Genomic DNA, 26,467 nt, shown 5'->3' on the forward strand with positions numbered 1-26,467 from the left:
ACTCTCTCACAGCATCCGCTTGCATGAAACATATTGCGTGCAGGTACACAAGAGTTTTGCGACGAGGACACGTTAATCCGTAGAATGAGAAATTAAATGTTCGTTCTTTGATACGTTCATCCGCCAATTAGCCGGAATATCGAATGCCGGAATCGGCGGAACCGAGTTTACAATTAGGAAATATTAAAAAAATTACAAAACCGGCAGGTTTGTAATATAAAAATGTTATTCATATACCCACGTTTGGGAGGGATTCAAATGCACTCTACCTCGTCAACGTGACTATTTTTCCATTATGAAACAATATTGCTATATATAATTGTCAACTTTATCCGTCCGCGCGTACCTTCAATTAAAACAGTGTAATTGGAAGAACCGGATATTCAAATGCTGAATTTATTTCCCAATATTTTCCATATCCATTTACCACATATATTCTATACACGGTCGTAAAACCGAGCGATCCACTCAGTTTTTGTTCGATTGCCGATTTTTTTCTTTTTTTTTTTTTTTTCTTTCTAATATCAATCAATTACGTATTACATACGTTGCCTTTCTCCGTTCTCAACTTTACTCTTTTTCGGCACGTGTTGATCAAAGTAAAAAATTGTCACGGGGAAAAGGTATTTCAAAAAAGAAAAAAGAAAATAACTGCGGAAAAAAAGGATGCAAACGAATTGAATCCAGCGCGCGATTCTCCTAGGCAGTGCACGTTTCTCGCATAGAAACAGGGGCGGCATGACAGGGCGCAGGGTGAGAGCTGTAATACGCAAATGGAGAGCAAATAAAATATTAGCGATATTCGCGGACCGGAGTGGAGCGCAGGTGGCTTCGAGGACGTGTGTGCACGCACAACGAACCACCGACGTGTGTATTTATACAGAAACTGGCGCCGCGAGGCACATTTTTCCAATTTGTGTATATAGGGATGATTTCCCACGAGGTTTCTTGCAAAAATAGCTATATCTTTAGCAGTAATAACCGCCGACCGAACCATTCGCAGAGCTCGAAACACGGATCGGGATGTGATGACACTCGGATCCGCGTCGCTTATTCCTCAATCACGACTCGATTTACATCCAGCCGAAGAAGGAGGAGGAGATAAATAAGAATGAGAAATCGCACGACGCTCTTTTTCTCCTGTTAATTCGGAGCCGATTCGCGAAATTCGTAATAAGGAGTTTTAAGTTTTTTTAGGAATTTAATTTGCTATAAGGATTTGCCAGCACTATCGAACAATGATCGATCGTCAGGACTGTGAGTTTATTCTAAAATTTTATCACTTTTTTTCACAAAGATGACGGTGATACAAGTGACGGAGCTCAATGTATTTGGGGTGGGTAATGTTTTGCGTTAATTTATTTCGTTTGGCATAACCTCAACAACGTAGAATCGAAAAGACGAATAACGAAGCGTATAAATAAACTGAATTATCAGTCTAATCTACGTATTGATGAAAAAATCTTTTATAGAATAAAGTGATTGAAACAATTTGATGTACGTAAGAAAACGTTCGTTACAAGATAAAAAAGTTTCGAGTGCTGAGAGATGTATAATATTTTACAGTATTACCAAAAAAAGTTCGTTCATAGAAATAAGAAGGAAGACCGTATCGATACTATAAAAATAACGACAATCGAGTAGTTTTTATTTGAAAGTGCTAAAATTTGATGTTACACAATATCTCGGCCGATAAGATGCCGTGAGTAAAGTAAAGTAAAGATCCTGGCCGACCGAAAGGCATATTTCAGCTCTCTATAGCGATGTATCGCCGTTTCAGATGTGATAAAATTTCCGAATAAGGCCCCTGACTGCAGAATTGCTCGGAAGACTGCAAGAGGGGGTGGAGGGGTTGGGCGAGATTCGCCGATAATCGAGCAATGCGAATTAATAACTACACAATAGCAATCAATAACGGTGATTACCATCCCGCCCCGGATAGGATAGGAAGGGCCTATCTCTAATCCCTTCACCCGGGTTACGAGCTCCATCTCCCGCGGGTCCAATAGCCCAATGACCATCGGCCAATCGCTGCAGCTCGCCTCGCTAACGATCCTCACTTTTTCACCCTTATAATACACATCCACTATCGCGCTTATTAATCCATTTATCGACGTGATTACCGCACGTTTTCACCTCCGGTTTAGCACTGCGCGACGCTCGGGCCGATATTGACCGTTACGCTTGTTCGTCCCTGTGCAGCGATTTCGTCGAAACTGCAAAAATTATACTTATACGCACGATTCGTCCCTGGCTATTTACGCCTGGCGTTTCTAAGACGTCGCATGTTGTGCCGGTGTTCAGGCTTCGTTCCGGCAATTGATTCAACTTTGCATACAAAATACGAAATTTAATATCAAAGTAATTTTCTTAGGCAAATTAGAAAAGTTTTTTCGTTGATAATTTATATCTTCAAGGTTCATTAGTGATTGTCGATGGGTTATTATTCTTTTCGCGGAAATTTTCATCATCAAATTAATATTGTCTGGAATATTTTGGTTTGCCCGAAAGAGCCTTGAATCGAATATATCCGGATGGAAACGATTCGGTAAACCAATTCGATCTCGAAAATGTTGACCATAAAATTTGATATTTAAAATTCCCCGAGTTTCACAAGGGTGAAAAGTTTCTAGAGTGAAAATTAATTGTTTTTTCCAAGGCTGTTTCATATTTACAGAATCGCGTACGAATAGTGAATTATAGCCGATAAATTTTGCCTCAGAAAACAAAGGAAGATGCATTCGCTTCATAAATGGTAGGAAATCGCAAAACATCCGCGCGTTTTCGGTTTCAGGGTGGCAATTACCATTGTCGGTTGAGCAATAGGTCGTGTAATAAAGTTTGAAAACAAAAGTACCAACCAGAAAAACAACAAAGAAGCTCCGATGTTAAGGAGGAGAATAAAGCGCGGGGCAAAGTCCGAGTTTGAAAAGAGGAGAACGTGAGCCGGGCGCAAAAATGAACAAAACCCGAAACATTAATCACGTGTTTCTGTTATTCTATGATTAATGGATCCCGGAGCTCGACTAGACACGACGTTGCGGTTAATGCTGCGGTGGGTTCGACCGTGCGGATTCTATTGTATCTATTATAGTTTTCGCGTGAGGTTTACGCAACTTTGAAAACTTTAACCCAGCGCCTGCAGACTGCAAGGTCGTCGGGCATCGCGGACATCTGATGGGTTTGAAATTCGCAAGCTTCGACGCAACAGGCTGTAATTAATTTTGAAATATGGCTGTTTCGAAACTTCGTAGGAACGAACATGTTCATATTTTGCGAATTCAACCCCTCGGAAGTGATTCTAACGTCGCAACGTCGTAATTATTTATTTTTCACAGTCTTCCTTTATCTCAGTGCTTAGAGTAACTTCAACCTCGTTAAATGTTTCAATTACTCTACCTAATATAAAAAGTTGAACCCGCCCTTTGGTATTAATTAAAAATTTGTCACAAAGTTCGTTTCAATCGGCGTAGCCAACTCCACGGGACTCCGGGATTTAAACAATTCAGGATCAGCTGTAGAATATCGGACGATCCCCGAAGGCTTTCCGGATTTATTTCAATACGTTAACCCTCCAACTTCCGTCCCACCCCTCCGCGGTCGGCGATTTTGAACAAGGGGTATGAAAGACAAGCGAACACTCCACTCCCCTGACAAGGCAGGAAGTCCTCGATTCCTTATTTCTCTCAATTTTTTGCGCAATAACCGTCCGACGTCGTTAAGTTCCGCATGGCTTCGGTAAAAAACACTTATTCTTTGAGCTTTCAATTTTCCCGTGGACGTAAAATTTCGCGGCGACGTGTGCAGTGCGGTTATAACGTACATCAATAATAACTACGTACCACGCCGCTCCTCGTGAGAGTTTTCCGCCCCTCCCCCGCCCCCGAAGCTCGAAGCTCGAAGCTCGAAGCTCGAAGCCCGCGCCCCTCTATTACGCATTATGCCGTTATACTAGTGGAATATCGGCGTAAAATGTTGAGGCTTTTAACGTTTATGCCCCGTTCGCGTTGGTCGCCTGCATGATTCGCTTCGGCGCAACGCCCGTGCGACATAAACGGGGCGTAGTGGCTGCCCGGCACCTGGGACACCCTAAATCTCACCTTATTAAGGCTCCCATTGGGGCCACCCTCACCCTCCTCGTCTTCGGCTTCTCTACGTCGACTAAAACAAGCCGCGCGTCTCCTAGATCACCCGGATATGATTATACTCACTCTCCCGTACACTATCTTTGCATGATTCCTTCCTATTGCATTTTTTTTTTCCAACTTTCTCCTCCGGCTTTTGAAGGTGGATTTCAGGATGCTCAGATCCTTGTCGCTCTGAATAGATATTCAATATCATTCGATTAAATTAATCGCAATATAGACGAGAGGAAAATCTTGTCCATTTGAAAAATATATTCAACGAATTTATCTACAATATCTACAAAAAAAAAAAAAAAAATAAATAAAAGCGTCGACCGTGGTGAACAAAATAATTATTAATTTATAATACAAAGAGGGAGCTAGAAAAGCTCGGTTGTTCCGAATGTAAACGCAGCTCCTGCGTTTATGCGTGTTTAAAATCGGGGGAAATGCCTGCGGGAACGCAAGAGTATTTGCCAGCTTTTAATAATAATTTTCATATTATGCAACTTTTTGCGGATTCGTGAAACAAATTAAAATCGAGGTATGTAGATAAATATAGTCAGAGTGCATATTATAATAAAAGAATACATTCGCGGCTGTACGAACAAATAAATTTACCCAAGTAGCTTATGCAATATACTAAAATGGTAATTGACATACCGTCGTTGTACAATAAAAATGCACTTTTTCAGAAACGAATTTTCACCTTTTTTTCTTTCCGAATCGCACGTTATTTATACCGAAAAATTATTGTTCATACGAATTTTCATTCCATAGCCACGTATAATGTATATATAATATAAGTTGTTTGTCGGATAGTTTTTTTTTTTTTGTTATTTTCTTCTCTTCTAGAAATAACTGATCGCTAGCAAAAATATAATGATAATTGTATTAAGGATAACGAGAAGCAAACGGAATGCGAAAGCGGTAGGAAATGAACGATTTGACGTAGGGTTTGAACGAGGAGCGATGCGGAGTACGGGATGATTCGAACTTGCTTCGCAAACTAACGCCTATAATCTTCTGCCTGATTAGCCGGTCGGCGGCCCCCGAGTGTACCCAGGCTCTTGGGGCTTATTCAACTTACCCTCGCTTCACTTACATCACGTTTATCCGTGTACATACACGCCTGTAGAACTGGATCGAAACTGAGGTTCGCGTGTCCTATACGCGCCATTTGAGCAGCTAGATCTTCTCCTGCGTGTGTACATACACCGCATACATATGTATAGGTTATACACTAGACACACACACACACACACACACACACACACACACACACACACACACACACACACACACACACACACACACACACACACACACACACACACACACACACACACACACACACACACACACCGCACACTCGTTCGACGACGCTCCATTAACGGATTAGGTGCGAATTTTACTGCGGTTCTAGCTCAAGGCTTATGGATGGATTTGATGCTCATCTTTTTTCTCTCTATACCTGCTTTTCTTTTTTCGAAAAATGCTTGCAAGAGCTTGCGGGCTTTAGAAACTTTTGCTATTTCCGTATACGGCGTAAATCGGTACAGAAATGAACGCGGTAATGTGTCGATCCCTTGACCAATCTGAGAGGGAACGTAAATATTTGAAAAAAAAAAAAGATAGTAAAAATTCACGCTGGAGAATAATAATCGCACTTTTATCAAAATATCTATAGAACGTAACGCATGCGTATTACGGACACACTGTATACGGACCGAAGATTCGTACCTATTCGATGTGCAAATCAACCGAACGTACAGAGTCTGGTAATTGGAAGCTGTCCATCTCAATGAACCTGCGAGTTGAAGAGGGGAGAAGTCCACTGCTTGCGTACAGTGGGAATCATAAATTTGTTCTTGACATTTCGATTCGAAATAATATTAATAGGTATAGATCTAGGAGAAACAGAGACACGACGGTCTCTTCAGGCCGTTAATTATTTGTTTCGATCTATCTCAACAAATTCATGATTAGTTTGCCATAATTTAAAAAATAAAATAACAACAACAACAACAACAACAATAATAATAATAATAATAATAATAATATCTGAAACAAAAATAATTTTTTTTGGCTAGTCATTTCCTATATGATACTCTGTTCACTACGTAAATCCGGATTTTTTAAACTTTCTATATTTTTCGTTTAACTCGAGTGCGTCAGGGGGAAAATGAAAATAATTAATGGGTCTTATAACTCAAGTGTCGTGAAGTTTAAAGCCCTTGAAAGAAAAAGTTTATCCAGATTCTTGCTTTCTGATATCTGCTCTAATACTTAGGACAAGAGATTATAATCACCACGAGATGTTTTCACGTTGTGTGTAAATATAGATAAACTAAATATTACTTATACATGCACGAGCCTGTGATAAGGAAGGCGAGAAGATAGTAGAAGACCAGAAAAATTACTTCAACTTTTCACTCTAGAGATAAAAATCAAATCGTAATAATAACAACCGTTGTATCGCGAAGAAGTTGTGTTTGAATCGAGACGATTTTACATGAAAAAAAAAAAAAAAAATCATTACGCGCTGTTCATTAAGTTTATTGATTATACATGGAAAGAGGATAAAGAGAGAGAGAGAGAGAGAGAGATAGAAATGGAGAAAAAATAATACTTGAATGAAAATAAAATGATACGATAACTAGCGTGCGTGTGAGAAAGTTTCAGGATAGATTAGGTTCAAAAAAAAAAAAAAATAAAAAAATTACGAAATGTTGCGCGACGGGAGAAATATGTTTATCGTGGTTTTTTGTAACGAAGAGAAAAATGCGATTTTTCGGGTAATTTATTTTTTCTCTCTTCGCGCGTACAATACATTCGAGACCCGGCGCGTTGGTTAAACGATTATGAAACGTGTGTACGGTCATCACGAAGACACACACACGCGCACACTGGGCGTAATACACTGAAATATTCCGCTCGGTATGATAAATCGCAAAGTTTAACGGCGCAACTGTCTCTGTATGGGTATAATAAGGCACATATGCGAGGGTCACGATTGACCTCCGCAGGATAATGATCCAGTTAAAGACAAGAGGCCGTTTACGTGCGGGTATATTATATATAGACATACATAAATGCGGCGACGTAATCCAGTGGAGTGGAAAGCTCGTAGAATTACTTATAAATCGTACGTACATGTACGACAATATACATATTTATAGCGTACCGCGAGCTTTTACGGTTCACGTATAATGACAATAATAATATTAGGCGGAAAGTACGTCAATCGATGCCCCATAAACGCGGGATATAGCCACGTGTATTTCCGTTAAGTGTATCACCCGTTTGAAAAGGGCCACGTGAAAAATACCTTTTCGCGCCTCGCGTATATATGGATATAAAAACACTGCGGTGTGCGATCACTGTAAGCGTTGAGTGGGCGGATTTGTATAAAAATTGAACGGTGCTTCACGCCTGATGTTTCATCTTACAGCGACGAATTTCCGTGAATCACACGATGCGGTTGCGAAAATCTAAAAACTTGTTCCGAGCACTTTGAAAATGAGTTTCCGTGCGGTTAACTAGCGCTGTTGATCACTGAGGAAAGTTCGCTTTGTATAGATCGCGAAGGCGCGACAAGGGTAGAAACGCGGTCGAGTCAGTTGGACAGGTTAGATATTGCAGTAGTCATTAGGAAAGGGGATATTTTCAACCGGAGTTCTGAGAGTGGTTTCGGGTCTGAGTTGAGTGACTTCTGAATTTTTAACCCTCGAATTAGCGCCGTTGAAAAGTGCTAAAGCAAACAGGAGAACCGCCTAAATGCAAGCCGTCCGTTGATGGGAGCGAAACCGTCTTGATTTTAAATTAACAAACCTTCCGGGGTACGAGTTGCATTGCCAATGTTTCGGTAGTGAGACGAAAGTTCTGCTAATGTACCGAAACTTTTACCAACCGTTGCCGTACTCACGATAAATCATTCAGTCAAAACTTCAAGTCGGTTGTTCCTTTACAAAGAAAGGAAAAACAATTGACATGTTTGGACAATTTTCATCACGGAAGGATAAGATGTCGTAAAAACTTTCCAAGAACTTGTACAGCTACGAAGTGCAAATTTTCAAAAACTTTTCAAGGGAGTGATTTTTACAGAAATTTGAAAAAATATAAGCATGCGATAAAAGATAATATTCAAAAGTGATACCGAATCAACCGTAAACGCTGTAAATCGTAACGATGATCAATGGCAGTTTAAAAATGTTTCGGGATCTGATTCGCCAATGATTTTTCAACGTCACTGCGTAGATACGTATTGCTTTTGGCCGGTACGTCATGACCCAAAAATCTATCGAACAGTCGACGTGTGCCGAAGGAAAAAGCGTTATTACTCACCTGATAAAGTATGTCCAAGGAAATCGGGTAGATCATGTGCTCGATGATGACCCTTAGAACGGTATTGGGTCCACCCTGAGTTTCTCCACCCTGACTCTGAGCACCCTGTCCTTGAGCCGCCTGAAGTGCGGCCTGAGCATTAGCGTTCTGCAACAGAAATAGGTTGGGCAAAATTACTCTTGAGTGAGGGTTGATCGGAAGCGAAAATTTATACCATAACATTTATTTTTACGGTTCTTTCGCTCGGCCGAACTAACGCCCCCGGAGGGCGATATCGGCGTGACGCGGCGAGCTGCACGCGATGATAAATAACGCCACCGGCACCCTTTCTACTCACGGTCATACCTACGTAACAACGCATCCTCCGGAATACGGGTAGGCAACGTTTTACTGCTGGAGAGAGCGAGAGAGAGAGAGAGAGAGAGAGAGAGAAATTCCCGCGAACCGGGGAGGCTAAGTGTCTACGTGATCAGCGGCCCTCGATGAGGGATACTACAAACAAACAGCTGGTGAACATTCCCACCACCGACTATCTCACGCCACTTCCACTTCCATTCGGTGTTTGTTGGTAGGTATACATAACGCGGACGGATTCGGGATAAGATCACCCGTAACTGAGAGGATTTCGCCTTGTAACGACGTTTTCGCTGCTTGCGCTCAAGCGGCTTGAGAATCAATCGGCTTCGATGTGAGGATGAAACGTTAAGAAAGGAGGATAAATCAACCAGTGACAGTGAATAGAGTCGAAACATCCCTCGATACTGCGTGATGTGGTAGATGTTTTAATAACACACGATAAGCTTACAACTAAAACCTTAAAAATGATTCATCACTTTACCTAAATTTTTACCCACGATTAGACGGTTCAACAGATTCTTCCTCAATGCAAACGTGAAATAGCTTGAAATTGGTATTTATATTTCTACGAAAAATTTAATCACCGTTTTTATCGTGAATTAGTTACGTTGCTTGAATACTGGGGGTTCGGAGTTGGCAACAAGGAAGAAAAGGAGGAGGAGGCAGAAGAAGGTATTTCTGTATAGCAAACGACGACTAAGAGGGGTTAAGAAAGCACGGACCATTTGAATACCTGATTCCTCCCGCAACTCGACCGCGATATTCTCTCCTTCCCCGCCTCCCAATTCGTCCCAAGGAGGGATTCTACCGCCTGTTTGCCCGAGGAGGCCGCATCAATGAGTGCTTTGGCGGTAAGATGGGGTCTGGTGGATATTTAAATTGGTCGCATATTAAGCGTAAAAATGACGCCCCATTATACTTTATAAGTAAGAGTAATGGCCGGGGACAATATTGGGTTATTAAACTAAACCGCTAGCGAGAGTCGCAGCACGGCTCGTTTCTACGCTGGATAACGTTCCTCCCGCAAAGGTACACCGAAATGAAAATAAAAGCATCATCGACTAGCAGCCCTATAATACATGGGTACATTACATTCCGGTTATTTCAATAATTTCATCGATCGTCGAAAGCTAACCGAACTGGATTTTCTCAATATCTCGAGTTACAGAGGTGGTATACACGCGCTGAAAATTAGCCAAGAGATGGTAATTAATCACGTAATTAAACTGCGGATGGCCAGATTGCCGCATCTCGCGTATACAAGGGAGTGCGCGGCCTAATTTTCGAAAGGTTCATCCCCGGGCCGGAATCTTTTCTCCCGGGGCACTAAGGGTGGATAAGATTCCCCTCCGAGCAGCAGCCTACTTCGTCGGGTCTTCCTGTCTTCTTGTCGCGCAAGAGACTCGCTCAGTCATTTCGATCACGTGACGCGTCGCGAGTAAGCGGTACCAACTGCCACGAGGTAGAAAATTAACCGAGTTCGCGGGGCGCTAAATCAGCGCAAGCTGTGCTCGGAATCTTATTGAATTAGGAAAACCACTAGACTATTATACGATGGTAGCTTTCGGCGTGAAGCGACGCCGTATAGACCGAGGGAGGATACGTTCAATTTACAGGAAAAAATATACCGAAAGAAATGTTTTTCAGATCAGAGCAACGCCGTTTATTCCATTCAAATCAACTTAAGTAAATTTCCTTCTCCATAATTGATGAGTTCAAGTAAACTTTTACTCGTCTCGCTGTCTTAGATGGCATAGCGAAAGAATTTTTACCGGAACTACGAGCGTTTTCGATCACTGTGTAGCGCCTGGTAATAATAGAATTTCGGTAATGCTAAAGCTGCGTATAGCTGGGAATAACCCGAAACGAAAAGTGGGAGGGAGGCTTTCGATCGCCTCTGCATCAGCCTTTACCGCAGTATCGGTATGGTGGAGGTTGGGGGTGGAGGAGGCCATTAAAAATGCAGGGGCTGGAAATTGAAGTTGGAAGTCGAGCGCAACAAAAACAATGACATTATCCGCTGTGTGCGAGCCCCGCGTGCCGCTCGCTGGCTGCTGTGTCGATCGTATATCGGTAATTTAATTTGAATTTGCCGTTCCGTTTGCGCAACCGTTCGGGCATTGTGTTTGTTTCGAAATGACTGCATTGTTTCGCCCTGCCTTTTATCAGTCCCGCTTTTAACCCGCACGTATAGAGCTCTGCCCGCTACCGATTTCCGCATTGCATCTCCGTGCTCCTGATATTTCGACCTTGCGGTTCATGTGCGACCCGAAAATGAGAAAATGAGAAAAATTCAACTAATTATCGAATAACGCGCCGACGAATCAACCAAGAAACGTCTGTTGTACGAATAGAAAATTTTTACCTTTCAGGAATAACTATACGGAAGAAGAAATTTCTGCATAATGACTTTTGTTCGAGCCCGCTAGTGTCTTGGAGGGTCCAAAGTCTTCAGGTTTTGATGTTTGGGTGACGAAAGCAGTGAGTTAGTTGAGAAAGAGCAGACAACCATATGTTGCAAATTTACGGGGTTTAGAGAAATAGAACTCTGCACTACTCGCTAAGCTAGCTAGAAAATATCAGGAACGAAAATTGAAGACTTTTTATGTAAAAAAGACAAGTGTCTCTTGCCTCTTTGTGCCCGTAAAGAGAGCCTGCATATGCCACTTCTTTGAAAACATCTAGAGTCGGTTAGAATCGAACTAGTATCAGGTCAACACCAATTATTCACAGCAAGCACATCGCGAATTATATGCTTTGTACATTTTCTATGAAATTTCCTATCGAATTCAGATACTCATTAAACTTCAAAACATGAACCCATTAAAGCTCGGGAAAAAACTGGGTCAGATAGAAAACCTATGTGGAATTTTTTCGTCAGAGTTCAATTTTTCAGTGCAATAGTTCTTATGATGGAAATTATGGAGAGTTGTAAATTTATTCGGCACGATTTTACACTAACAAACTGAACTCTGACAAAAAATACGGTACATAGATTTTCTTCATCATTTTTCTCGTAAAATCAATTGGCGCAGTCAGTGTTTGAAACTAACGACTTTCAGCATAATTTGTTTCAATAATTTTTTACATACAATTGCAAATGACATGACAAAAAATACATTTATTTCATTTTTTCATTTTGCTACGAATAGAATAGTTAGTTAGTTTGATGCTATCTGACCCAGTTTTTTCCTGGGCTTCAATGGGTTAAGAACCCACTGCGCTTAAGTAAATAGTAAAATATCCGTTAATTATAAACACTAATTAGTACAACGTGGTTTCAAATTTATTAAAAACCAGTGTCCGTACCTCGCGTATATAAACCAGTCAGTCAGCTCAATGACATTCTTTGTCCGAATGGTATACCTAATGTAAAAAATGGTAGTTTTGAAATTATCAAAAGTTGTCTAATTTGTACTACTACAGAGAAATTTTCATAGTCAAATTGGAAATTCCATATCGGGTATATTAGATTAACACCAAATTATAATCTGAACAATTTCACCCTGTATTTTTGTCACAGTGTAGACTTTTTTTTTGCGAAGGGTTAGACAGGCACGGTAACGATTGAGATTATACCGTGTGATTATATAGAAAGATCTTGAATAAACTGGAAATGGGTTCAATGTGTCCAAATTCAACCTTGATTTACATCACGGATAATTTGTATTCCTGGGTCCGAAGAATTTGACATTTCGAAAAAGAGGATCCCTGTACCATCAAACCTATCTATTCCCAATTTTTTAAGGCAAACCTCGCAGAATATTTTTCAAAATTTCACGATAAGCAGTACCTAACTATGCTACGCGATTGTGACAGGCGTAAGAGATTGGAATTATTTTGGAATACGGTGAAAATAGAGCCGGGGGAAGATCGAGGAACGTCTGTTCGGGTGGATGTCGCGCGATACGTGGTTGAACAAACCGTCACGTCGGGACGTTGACTAATGATTTTCGTTCCCGCAACGCGTGATCGTGAGACTATCAGCCACCCAAATAATTGACGTCCACGAGGCAGAGCCGGAGTAGTACAGGTATCCAGTTTTCTGAAAATCGTTGCACTCCGTTACAAGCCACAGAGTAAACTTCTCGCGGAGCCAAAATCTCTTTTACATAAGTCGGGGGAGAAGACGAGGGAGGAGGTTGGCACACCTATATCCGTAAGTGCAGCAGCGAGACGGCGAAGTTTTCTCCTCATCACAGGGCATGAAAAGTTTGGTAGGCAGGTAGGGCACGAGCTACTCGGAACCTTCTCCTTTACCGCATTCAGACTCGAGAGACCCTCGACTCTCGACTCTCAACTTTAACCATGAAACGCGAAGACCCGACGGTAATAGCCGCCAATACCAAGACGTCGGAAGCGGTTGTTAGACGAAGCGATGCTCTTCTGGCTGCAACGCGTTGCACCTTATACGCGTACACAGTGCGGGGTAAAATTTCACTGCGAGCTTCCGACCGGCTTTACGGGCTTTGTAAACGATGCTTCAACCTAACCGGGGACAAATTTTCATCGAGAGATGCACGCGATACGTCAGACGCATCCATGGGCAACTTGGGGTTGTTACAGAGTATTTTTTTTTTCTCCCTCCTTTTTTCACTTTGTTGTTGCCCGTGTAATCCTTCTCTGACGACGTCGTTTCGCTCCTGTACATTTCCATTCTCTGCGGTCCAAGCAGTTTCGTATAATTGCGGCATAAACGCAACCCCCGCACCTTTTTTCTGAGGTTCCTAGCTCCAATCTTGGAGTTTCCGAGTGGTGCAACATTCACCATGATGCCAAGCTGACATTTCTTTGAGGAACGCAAATTTGTGATAAGAAATCTGTAAATCTATTTTTATTGCTTTTCTTCTGGGCTGTTGGGAAACCTTTACTGCGGATATGTCTGAGTATTTACTTATGGAAAGCGAACCGAGGAAACAAGAATTGGAGGATTATGAAGAGTATATCGTGAATGGAGATGGATTAACGGTGGGCTATTGTCTCAGTTTCTCGTTTGTCCCTTCATTTCAATTGCCAACGTCTCAGAACCGAAGGTTGATTGTACGAGAGCCATGGCACAAGAAGCTACGACGCGGCGACGGCTTAAAACTAGAAGTACAGGCATCGCGGACCAGGTATTATCTGAAACTACGACTTGTATAATCGCGGAAAGTTTCGAAGTAACAAACCGGTTTTACAACCGTCCCTCTGTTTTCATCAGCAAAGTATATTAAAGCGAAGGCGTTACTTGCATTTCAGTTTACCGTACCGAAGGCTTAATAATTCAAAACCAACACGGAATGACTCCAGGCTATAAATTCCATAAATACACAAGTACGGGAAAGAAACAGCTCTCTGCTTTGCTTCGAGATGGATTTGCGATATCGTGACTGACAATTAGGCAGAAATACGCGCGAGAACTTCGACCGTGACGATACAACTGCAATAGGTACGATAACTGTGGTGACGCTAAGTAATTACATTCGGAAACTCCCTCTTTCCACTTCCTGCAGCTCTCTTCCCAACCTACCTTCCTTCTCCTCCTCCTCGCTACCTGCGAGCTATAGACCGTTCGCCTCGGGTGAAACGGAGAGAATATCTCGAGCCAAGTCTTGGATGTTAAGGCCCGTAGGGTGCGAGTCTGATAGAAGGGAGAGGACTACTTCTCCATCAGATCAAGACGTGTGACTCGAAGATGAAATTGGTTCCCTTAACCGTCGGTATAACATAAGATGTACGTCGGGGAATGTTCGTGACTTTAAGTTACGCCGAAGTGTTTGTCTTTGAAACTCATCAGCAAATAACGCGAAAGCTTGAAATGGTTGATGGGTAAAGGAATGGGAAGAAATTCTTTTCTACCAAGATTCGAAAAGATCCTAGGGAATTATCAGACCCACCGTATTAAGTAAATCCGAAACGTTAGGAGGGAATGGAAATCGGTTGGACGGTCGTCGGCGTACCGGATCGAGAAGGCACGTGGCTGAGAAACTGCAGGATCAAATCTACCGTTTGCAAAGAGCCGATATCTGGAAGGATCAAAATGGGGCGTTTAAGCGAGCGCCAATTCGCAGTCGGTGGGTATCGTGGCCAGCGATCAGATCAGGGAGGCGGAGAAGGATGCGTTATACCCTAACCTGTAGAGTTTATTGGCTTTTCTTTCATTCTATCCTTGGGAGTGGGTTTCGGTTAAGATGAAGGAAATGAAGAAAAAAAAAAAAAGCGAATGGAAGAAAGGAAAAAATCGGCAGGCAGTCATGCGACTACGGTAATGAGCTACGAAGAATCGAGGGTGGGTTTAAAACCTGAACTGAAGAGATGCACTTGAGAAAGGGATTATTAAAAAGAGGCCAGAGCCTCCTCCTTGAAGAGGGCCAATTGGGGAACATCGGGGAGCAGGAATAAAAACGAGAGTAGACGGACCGCCACCCCTGCGTATACATACGCAAGTATATACGGGGTAAAAAAGAAGTAATATTGGCTATAAATTACTTTTCCAATAATCTCCCCCTCACCCTCTCGCGACTTATTTATTCAATCCACTGTATCTGCGCATAAATTGATTCCAGACAGGTGGGACGAATTATTTAAGCAAAGATATAAATCTCGATTCCTCCTTCTCCCCCGAGCCTCGATCCCTCATCCCCATCCCCCGTTCTCATTCACCAGAGTTTGCTTGACTTTCTCGGCTGGACGAAGACGAGGGGATGTCGACCCCTGTAGGAGAATCCGATCTGCCCCCAGAGCTCGGATCGAGCCCGAAGAAGCTGCCGTCAGACGTTAACGATACGGCAGAGAAAATCGGATTTATCTACACTAGTCAAATGAGGGAAAGACCCTCTTGATGCCTCGTTCTATCCGCCCCCTTAATTCTGCCGAGAGATCCTCGTTCGTTCTACGGTCGTAGAAACGCGAGATCGGGATGAGACGATCCCAGGTTTTGGCTTTTATTAAATTTTTATCACCTTTTATATCCCGCTATAAACTGATTCACCTTTAACCCCGCGGCAATAACAGCAATAACGTCGGGGTGAACACGTCACTTATCCCATCCACCATCCACTCCAGACGCTGGCACGTATCCAAATCGCCCCGTTCAAAACGCGTTTCCCCGTTACCGTTGCGCCAGATATTATTGTCCGCAATGAATATTGCCTGTCTATTCTCGGCGATATCATTATTTAGAAGACTGAGCCATCGCGGGTACCGACCTCAGCCTTTCCTCGCTTGTACATTTATTATCGCATGAATTATTCAACACCCAGAGACATCAGAGTCGAGTGTCAACCGCGTTTCTCCACCGCTGTGCGCTGCAGACACTTTCCGCGATCGCGTCCACTTACCTCTTCAACTCCTCCTCACGTCTTCTCCGACTTATACTCGGAGAACGAAAACGTTACCCCCTCGTCTTGTGCCACCTTCTGCATCGTGCGTCCGCATCGAGATGAATACGAAAGAAGCGAACCGCTGAATTCAACCTTAACGCGTTTCGTGGAATACTTCAACGCATTACTTAATTGGTTTTCTTCAGTGGATCACGCAAGAAACTTAGACGATTCGCTTTTCTTTTCCACTCCCTCATCCCGCCTGAGTTTCCGTCAAAATTTTTCAATAACCACTCAGACTTGTCGATTTTCACGACACAATATCGCGACAGTCGTCAAAAGATGACGATATTCATTTGTCGCGAAATAAATTCGTACCTTTCAATAGATGGGGTTCAATCCCAGAATTTACAATTTTTCCGAATTCTTCGACAACCCTGCTATGTTTGGAATAAGAAAAAAAAAAAAAAAAATCCATCAAGTTGTCGAAGCGGCGTGACGCATTTGAAGAATTTCCGAAGGTACATGCGAATCGTGGTTCATTCGTCAGGTAATCGACGGCATCAATCGGGATTCAGGAGGAATAGATCAGACGAAAAAAGATCGGAGTAACGCGCGTGTAAGAAGTTTCGGGGTCGGCGGCAGCATACGTGGAAAGCATATGTAACCGCTCGAACTGGGAAAGATGATGAAGACTCACGCGTGCCGTGGAAATGTGCCTATCATCCATTAAACACGCAGGTCCCAACCATAACTGGTAAAATATACACGGATGCGAAACCGGAAGAGCGCGTATCTCGTCCGCGAAGCTTAACCGTCCTTTGGTGAATTTTATAGGCCGGCGGCACGTGTTCCAGGCTCTCGGTTTCGAACTTGTTACCTAACAGAGGGCGGCTCCGGCAATGGCCTCAATAACGATCAGGAGGGTCGTCCGATAGCGTAAGACGTGTTAATTTGGGCCGCGTTCAAGCATTCGGAAGGAAAAGTAGGCGGAAATGGCCGGTTAAGATCTCGATAAAAGCAGCGCCGATCTTATCCCTCCTCCTCTTTCACCCTCTGAAAAAAAATAGGGTATTTAGGGGAAACGCGAGTACCCGAGTTGAGGTAATCGAGCCCTCGGATGCTGCAGCAGCGGTTTTCGCAGCGGCGATCAGAGGCTGACCCGGAGAGAAGCTGGCGCGAATCAAATATAGAGGGGTTACGGAAAGCTCGCTACTTTCGTCCCTCCTTTTCTCCCCCGCCAATTGATAAATTGGGACGGAGAGCCGACGGCCTGGAAGGAAGAGTCGGAGCGAGAAACGAGAAACGAGAAGTGAGAAGGCGGACCACCGACGCCCTGCATCGTTTTTCCACCAAATTGCTGCCTCTATTATTAAAGAGGCCGAGAGTAACTTACGGCTCCTCGAGGAATGGGGAGTTGAATAATAATCCGGCCCTGGTAACGCGATGGTTAGTTTGAATTAGGTTCATCCCCTCGTTTTATCCCCTCACTCACCGCCCCGCGATAGTTCGCCCCGCGAATTTATATCAGTCGTTAATGGTCAATGAGACTGTTAATCCCAACTTCGGGATGCGCCGTGCGGTGCTTTGAGAAACGAAAAAATTAACCGTCTCCAAATCTTCTCCCCCAATAATGAACTCGCAAACGTTTGAATTTGGAGGTTAATATATGTGGGTTTGGACTACGTTGCAACGACTATGCGCTTGATCGGTGAACAACTATTGATAGATTTCCAATTGTGAACCGAAAGGAGAATGAGAAAGCATTTGGAGAATTCGATTGGGGTTCGGGTTAACTGGGAGAAAATCGACTGATCTATTTTGATCGAGTAGTCGGTATTTCGCTGGCAATTTCTCACATTCGTTACTGCGTTGAAATAATTTCGGTTCAACGGTATCGATAATTACCGCACGAAAGTAATTCGAGGAGTGAGAATTGACGAAGAAGACATCCTGCGACGTCGAGAGTTCAAATGTGACAATGAGAAAATTCCTGACATATTACGGAGAGGTGCGCAGTTACAGCGGAAGGCGTTTCTGCATATTCGTTCAAAACCCGTGAAAGGATATTTGAGAATAACGGGGTAATTTGGATCGACGTGGGAAAGGCGAATATGCGAGTTGCATCGCAGTGCAGCAAGTGGGAGGAATATGGCCAATGTCACTTTGGTGTGTCTGGAGGTCCGAGTGAGAGCAATGCGTACATAAATTTACAAGAGAAAGAGGGAGCGAGAAATAGAAGTTGAATGAAATCGGGGGAGAAAGGACAGCTGCGATGGGAATGAGAACACGCTTTCGGTCGGGAAAACGTTTATTGAATAACATTACAAACGGAATTCGAACCTGTTCAAATGATGGAGTAGCTAGCTCCCGGACCAGACAGACACCAAAACAATCAGTCTTTCCATTTTTCTTTCTCACTTTCCTGTACGGTTATTATTTTCATTTTGCCCCTCGCTGTGTCTGCGTGCGATGTTTTTTTCTTTTTCCTCCTTTCGCTTTTTCTCCCCACATCGTCCGACACGTCGGACGATTGATTCGCGGACGATTTCCGGTCAAAAACAGGCGACGCGATGAAAAATAGTCTCGCCTACTAGACCCGGCGTAAAAAGGCAAAACGTAGAAAATAGAAGCCGATAGACAGAAAGAGAGAACAAAAATGAAACAAAGTTTCGCAGCCTGGAAATGAAGACGAATATAAGTTAAAAACCACCTCTCTCGTCCTTGATATTTCCTCGTCGTTCTATACTTTTTCACTTCTGACTTCTTCTCCCAGTTTCTTATATATATGTGTGTGTATATATATATATATAGATATTGCACGAAAACTCTTTAAAACTTGAATTTTACTCCAGCCGAAAAGTGGTGCTAAATTGAAGCCGGAGAGACCGGGCAGCAGAGCGAAAGAGAAAGAGCTGGGATGGTCCCTCGGACTCCGATTTAAATTCACGTCAGGGCGTGTCTTTCCGTTTCAAAAGCAGAATTTATATCGTACGCAGCTTTGTAATTAGCGTTCAGAGAAGGGATAAGGAGGAGAAAGAGAAGGAGAAGGAAGCATTTCACGGGGCTGTCGGATGTAATTACGTCACGGAACTTCACCGTTTTGCATATTATATTGTATATCAGGGGGCAGAAATCTCGGCTGAATGATTTGAGAGAGTCCCTTTCTTTTTCGTCGAATAAAATTTTTAGTTTTCTGTTTGAAAACGTCGAAACGCGGCAGAGTCCGCGAAACGCGAAAGTCAACGCAACGGCTCGTCATCTCCGTCCGAAGCTTTTATAGGGGTTAAAAAGGTCTGATATATAAATATATTATACGGGGATGAAAAACTGCGGATCGTCAAACACCGGGAGGCGACGTCTGTTGTTTCGCACCTCCGGCGCGACTCTCGGGGCGAGGGGGGAAAGAATCAGAGCGACTCTACCGCGTAATGCGGGAGTTTCTCGTCGTCGGGGGTGTCGGGCGGGATGAGGCGCATTATTTCAAAGCCGAGCATTTAAAGTTTCGAGGGAACGAGCCACCCGCCGTGTAGAATAACCGTGAGTGGGGGATGAAAAAACGACGGGGAAAATAATATACGAGGCAGCACCTAGAAACAATGCGGGGCCGTAGATCATCCAAGACGCTCGAGAGGGAGGGGGAGGGAGAGGGAGAGGAAGAGAGAGAGAGAGAGAGAGAGACACGCCGCAATGACGCCCGAGACGCCCTCCATTAAAAATATTACGCCATCTTGCCCGCGCGCCAACCCCGTCAGCGACAAGTCCGAGTAACAATGTGCTATTGTTATTGCTGCAACCCCTGAAATATGAAACGCGACACCTCCGAATGGCCAGACGATGGTCTTATAACCTGACTTTTCTCTGCTTAGGGAGCGTCGTTTATGTCTTTCTTCTCTGCTAACCACCGGCTCGACCCCCGGCCCCAGTATTAGGAAATCTGTCGTTTGTAGGGGGCGGATTAGTGTTTCGAATAGTCGAAATCACTCTCGTCGTTACACCGAATTTCTCTAGTCAAAACGTAACGGTAAGAACTCAGAATTGTTTCAATTGCGAATAGTTTTAGATGGTCGGAGGTTCGAATACTACAGATGTACAACTGCATGAAAATTTGTCTTAGAAACTTCCGGAAGTTACAACTCTGACAAATTTCGTCCATTCGATATTTTTTAACGGTCCAGGAGTTGGAACTATCAGGAATTTTTGCTTCTTGGACTAGTGAAATTCTACATCCAATGACGGTTGATCTCAACTTCTCGACCCTTCGAGTCCTTAAATACTCTACTCGGTATTGTTTTTTAAGGAGGGACTTCACGGTTCAAAACTAGAAAAAATACATATTAGAAAAAAAAGAAAAAAAAAAGAAGAAGCGAGAGGAGTAATAATTTTCCAATTCTAGTCCAGTGTCGGAATTTCAGCAAACTTGGATCTTACGATTTACAATGGTCTCTCTTTATACCTTGTAGTCGTTCTAAAATCTGCTTCCGGCTTCCAACGACCTTGGATAATCACCCGAAGAGTGTTCATCGCGGAGTGTTTGAGCAATAAAGAAGCAGTACCGTTGATTAGAATAATCCGTGCGTTCGTACCGTCAGAAGCAGAGTCGCGAGATTAATTTGGGTTAAATTGACGATTTAATAAACAACCGTTGCCGCAATGTACGTGGAAGAAACTCCGAAAGGCTCGTTCGGAAGAAGTTGTAACGCTGCTAAAGAGAAGACGGCGGTGGTTCGGGGCTCGTTTTGGGCGCCGCTGACACAAATCTTCAATCATTAAGAAACCGCGCGGCATTTGGAATTCCCATCAGCGCCACCAGTCGCTACCATCAACCGTCCACTTGCCACCCCTCCTAAAAACCTCCCCCGATCCCCGATTCACCCGCTTTTTCACCGCTAATTTCACCATTGTTCCCGAGGCTTCTTCAGTCCTCGCCGGGCGCCAGTCGCCCCGATATGTCCTTAAAAACACCGGCAACCTTCTACCTTACACCTCAATTAATATGCATCCAGATGTCGCCGATGTTTTTCCGCGGAATAAGTTTCTGCTCGGAGTTGTTAATTTGTTTGTAAAATTCTTCCAGTCATTCTACGCTGCGATACGATGTCTTTGGAAAAAAAAAATTTCTTCCTCGCGGATTTCCAAGGTTTTAGGATGTCCTGAATCGCTGCAGGAAACGCTCGTCATCCGGAAAGTGTCGCTTCTCTTTTCTTTCGCATTTCGCTGACAAATTGACCAGCAGGTTTGCGTGTCCGAGGACAATCAGTATCGTGGGGTACGAATATTTTATAGACGACAGTGGAATAACTGTTTCGGCACAATGATAACCGCGTTGCTTATCATGCCGACCTTAACATAACGAGTGACGAGGATCGCACCTGACCCTTGACACCTGTCGCGTGTATTATCCCGATTTCACAATACAGCAGAGTCTGGGCATATTGACCGCGTTGTTCGCGGCTGATGCAGCAGATTCGCTTTCTTTCACGAAGCTTCGAGAGCGCCACCGGATCGCGGAAAGCGAATAGTAAAAAACAGAAGAAGAAGTAGAAAAAAAAGTAACTTAGATTCGCGCATATTTCCAACGTCCATCTTGAAGGAGACGCGTTGTTTCTTTATTTTCAACCATGTCGTTCACACCGTTCCCAACGGTGTCGTGACGTGGCATAAAGCGGGTTATATTCCGAAGTTTATGGGGTGCGGGTGGTGATTTCTTATTCGGAAATAAGACGTTCAGGTCCGGCCGAACACCACGGGAAGGCTCGGCTCTCTTCTTCTCGAGTATTACCGGGATAGCTGGAGTCCCTTTACGAGTGTCACCGGCAGCGAAAACAACCCCTCTTTGTTTTTATCTCACCGTGTCTTCCCTCTCCGGCGAACTGTTTGACTCGGAGAAAGAAGATTTTTCCCGTAACACGCTCGTCCCTCACCCGGAAACGATGAATAACTGCAAGTTCCTCAGCTCGGCTTTACCAATTTTCCTTAAAAATCCGAAAAGGATGAAACGCGTTGGAGCGTCTGATCGAAGCTCTGCACCGGGAGCTTTTTCTACCAACGGCAGACTCCTGCAGCCGCCTGGCATCGTAATTTAAAGATCACCCGGCAGACGTCTCCTGAGAAACGCCGGGGAAGCGTGTGCTTTGCGAGAAAGCAATCGGTGTGAAAGCTCGGCCCGCTTTAAAGCGTACAAATTGTTTAGGAGGCTGGAGGGTGAAGGAAGAAGACAAATCTCGCTGATGTCGGTAATACATCGTATATACCACGCGTACCTCCAAGGGTTTCGATGTGTCGTTCCGCAGTCTGTCCCGCAACCGAAATCGTGCGGAAAAAAATCGTCAGCATCGTTTTCAAGCCCTTCGATTATACATATCGGCCGTCCTGCGCCGGGGCGGGGGGGCGAAGGAAAATCGTCCGGGCTTTTCCTCCGTTTTTCCCTTCCGCCGACCGTCCAACCCAAATACCGACCGTGTATTTTCCCTTCCTCGGCAATATCGCGTGCCCGGCTATCCTCCGCAGGCTTAATAAAGACGCCGTCGCGGGGCGTTTAACCTCGCACGTGTCTGCGAACCCGCAAATTAGTGTTTTTGCACGCGCCGGAACACGTTGTTCGGTAATTAATTTAGCACCGGACTCGTTCCGCCCCCCCCCGTAGCTGCGCTTTTACCCCCAGCGAGCCGTTTGATAATTACCCTCGCGACGTCCGAGGTACGCGCAGGTTGACCGGATCATCCTGGCCGCCTGCTTGCCTGTTCGTCGGCTTCTCTTAACCGCTTTCCGCCTCTAATTGCTCTAAGCCGCAACCGAATCCCAAGGTGGTTGGTTCGCCCGGATTCCGCATTGACGCGAAACACCTCCCAAGACGGTGAAAATTAGACGGCTTCATCGCTTCTTTCAAACTCCAGCTCCAAGTAGGAAGAAGGGATTCGGAAGTTGGGGGGGTTAATTTCTTTTCGTGCCCCGGGACGCCGCGTCGCAGCGCCGATTCTTCGATCCGCGTTGAAAAGCTTCTCGCCTGCTGAAATTTTTCTTCCAAAATGACTTGTATGCACCCGGAAAGGATTTGTTTAATTTATCGAACATTGTAAAATATATGGTTATTCCATTCAAATGAATGTTATTTGTATCCAACAAAAATGTGATCGGAACAATAATTCGTCTTATCAAGTGAATCAAAATTTATTTTATTCGATAAAACATTTATTTAGCCCTAATTGATCTTCACGCATGGTAAATTTAAAGAATTCTTTTTTTCTGTGTACAGTTAGAATATATCACTTAGTTTTCAAGCTTGGGAAAGAATTGCAAGATTGATTGAAAAATCAATTCTACGATTCCGGCACCAAAATTTCCTTTTCCATTGTATAAATATACCTGCCGTGTCGCTTTTAAATTCGATTCTTTAATTTTCCCATATTTCAATTCGACTCGATATCATCTCCACACGATACTTGACCGTAAAGAAATCTCGGCAATTCCCGAGCACATAATTCGATCGCGCAACGCGTAATCCGTGGTCGTAATAATTTCCATGGGGGTGGCTTACAACGTATAACGAGAGTGAAACCCCGCAGCCCGATATACCTTCCGGAAATAAATAGCCGGCCATAGCGTGTGACCGCATAAAACATTCAGGCAAGGTAGGCCTTTGAGCTGCGGATGGTGAAGGTTCGGCCCCGGTTATGGGGTGTATAAACCCGATCTAAAAGTCTATAACTTAAGGACCTGGCGAGAAGGGCGGTAGGCCGGAAGCCCACCAAACGAACGGGTAAAAAGGCTGTGGGGCATATCTGCAAGGCAGGACGAACCGTTACGTAATTAGCCAAATACGAGCTGGCGAAACTATCAAGCCTTATTACAAACGGGACGAAGTGTCGAACAAAAGTTGCAAAGCAAATCGTAGCGCAGAATCCGCCCTAAGGATACGCGACGTAACGCGTAGGTGAATTATGTAATTGAAAAGGGGGTGGCGCAGGGTTCGCATATTTTCGACCCCGGCGTTGATGGACTCGGTCGGCGGGAGGTCGTTCATAAATTATATAATGCGGGGGCGTTAATTATGGCAGAGCTTAGGTCCGCTCGGGGGCTGTTTAGGGATCGAATGCGGGGGGCGGGACGCCGCCGTCAACGTCGCTGCTGACGGCGTAGGCCTCGAGGCCCCGGCAGAATCTGTCGGATGGGGGATTACACGTTTAATTAACCCGACTGCGTGCCGCGCCTCGCCGCGCCGCGGGGTAAGCAAAGTCGAACCGAACGCAACCGGGTCCAACTCCTCTTCTAGCCCCAGGCCCTCGGCTCCTCTGACTACGTGACACAAATACCTACGTACAACGTGTAACCGCGGAGTTTTACTCCCGCCAAAGTCCCAGTGACGTGACGTGCGGGATGCAGAGGACACGAAGAAATTTCGTTAAACTATATACCGTCGGAATGTTTGCACGGATTTAATCATCATCCCGCTTTCATCACCCCTCTGAAAACTTAAGGATATACCTACTCCGACACGACTACTTTTTTTGACAGAAGAACTTGAAACAATTTGTTTTTTTTTTTTTTGGTTTTCTTTTTTTTTGGCGGCTCGATTTTCGCATGTGCGGGATTAACTACATCAAACTAAAAGGAAAAACATGTGCCTTTTTTTTGGTATGTCCTGAAATTTTTCCCTTAGAATATTGTGTTCGGTAAGATAAGTCGGGCGTTGCAATTTTTCTTCAATTTCTTTCACACAAAAAACACGTTAGGTTGCATTTGTTTCCGACGGTGGAATCGAAGTGGTAAAAATTTGAGGATGAATCGTTTTAATTCTAAAATTTAATAAAAAAATCGATGAAACGGCAACGACTAAGGTAGGCCTGAGAACTGGAGGATGTAGATATCTCGGTGCAAAACAATATGACAAATTGAAATTTTAGCCAAACGAAAATTATTATCGTAGAAACATGGTGGCAGAAAGTTGGTTAATTCCTCAAGACGGTGGCGGAAGATTTTCCCGACGTATCCATATATTACCCGGAGTTTCATGCATACATGTAATAATATTTACGCGAGTATCCAGTCATCAGCGTGGCGAGGATGGTTTCCGGTTATCGCGATATGACGCCAAGTTTCTCAAGTTTTAATTGTTTCGGGGGAAATAATATTCTCCTCGGCCTATTGTGTCTGTCGGGACGTGGAAGCAACGCTCTGCAGAAATCCTTGCCGAAGCGCAGGGTGAGGAAGGGGGTGAAGGGATGGGGGTGAAGATGAAGACTGATTGTGAGGCGGCGGGCCCGTCATCGTCCTCTTGAGCCAGGTTGAGCCTGGAGTGACGCCGCGCGGATATAAGCCGTGGGATTTTTACTCATTTTTGGAACAACACGCCCAAGGATTTACGGGACAGCGAAACCCGGACCCGCGTGTTTCCATATACAACGGGGTTTTAGTTTTTTTTTTTTTTTTTTGTTTTTTTACGACATATATATGTACGTACGGTGTTTTATCCTTATCCCTTGTTTTATCCCGCTTAATGCAATAATTGTTGCGAGGTTCTCATTCACGGCAACCGGTCTCATCCTACTTTGAATTTATATACATATTGTTGTTGTTGTTGCTGTTTGCAAAAGCGTTCGCGAAAGAATGAAAGCGGGGGGAAAAAAAATAATCATCGAACACAGAAAACTTTCGTTAGGTCGGAATTCCCGACATTAAAAATGGGTAACTGACAATTTTTGGTAAACAATTAAGTTTTCGAGAATTTTGATTCAAACAGCCTCGCGTCGAGATGCGATGTACGTACATCCAAGATAGTTTCCTATCAAAGTAGGGAATTAATTTATCACCGTTCGTAACGAGTGAGGAACGGTTTTTAGTAGATATAGGACTACTGCACACCGTAAGCGGCGGGATGACGGTCGTAATAAGATTATATAAGATTATAGTCCGCAACGCCGGAAGTTTGTATTGGAGATTTGAGGTAGTGGAATAAAATCACCTGGTGCACACGTCAGTTAGAGGAGCCATAGACGGGGCAAAGTTACGAATCTTCGCAGGTGTATCGACCGATAAAATAATTACATCGAGAGGAGCGACATTCGGACAAGGCTTGCTAAGCGCGTTGCTTAAGCGACTGCATTTCGAGGATGCTTCATGAATCACCTGCGGCATATGGAAACACCACGCGAAACATGGATTGAAATCGACGTTATTTCGTACATGCGTGATAATTGTCGTAACAAGAATAATAAAAACGAGAAGTATATCACAGTTACCTATGTTACAGTCATATGGTGTATATTAGGGTAGTCCGAAGGAAATTTTTATTTATTTTTTTGCTCTTACCCCCTCAGATGTCAGTGTTTGATAGAAAGA

General features: G+C 43.9%; 1 protein-coding gene across 8 annotated transcripts in view; it reads right to left on the reverse strand.

Annotated features, from left to right (window-relative positions):
• The window catches only part of LOC107222479 (polypyrimidine tract-binding protein 1), a 371,006-nt gene that overhangs the window by 14,116 nt on the left and 330,423 nt on the right, over window positions 1-26,467 (reverse strand). For all 8 annotated transcript variants that reach the window (XM_046738243.1, XM_046738242.1, XM_046738239.1 and 5 more), the window contains one exon: window positions 8,472-8,618. In XM_046738243.1, the coding sequence (XP_046594199.1) occupies window positions 8,472-8,618 (147 nt within the window). The remainder of the gene's footprint in view (window positions 1-8,471; window positions 8,619-26,467) is intronic.

This window comes from Neodiprion lecontei, chromosome 4 (assembly GCF_021901455.1).
Source record: "Neodiprion lecontei isolate iyNeoLeco1 chromosome 4, iyNeoLeco1.1, whole genome shotgun sequence".
Lineage (NCBI taxonomy): Eukaryota > Metazoa > Arthropoda > Insecta > Hymenoptera > Diprionidae > Neodiprion > Neodiprion lecontei.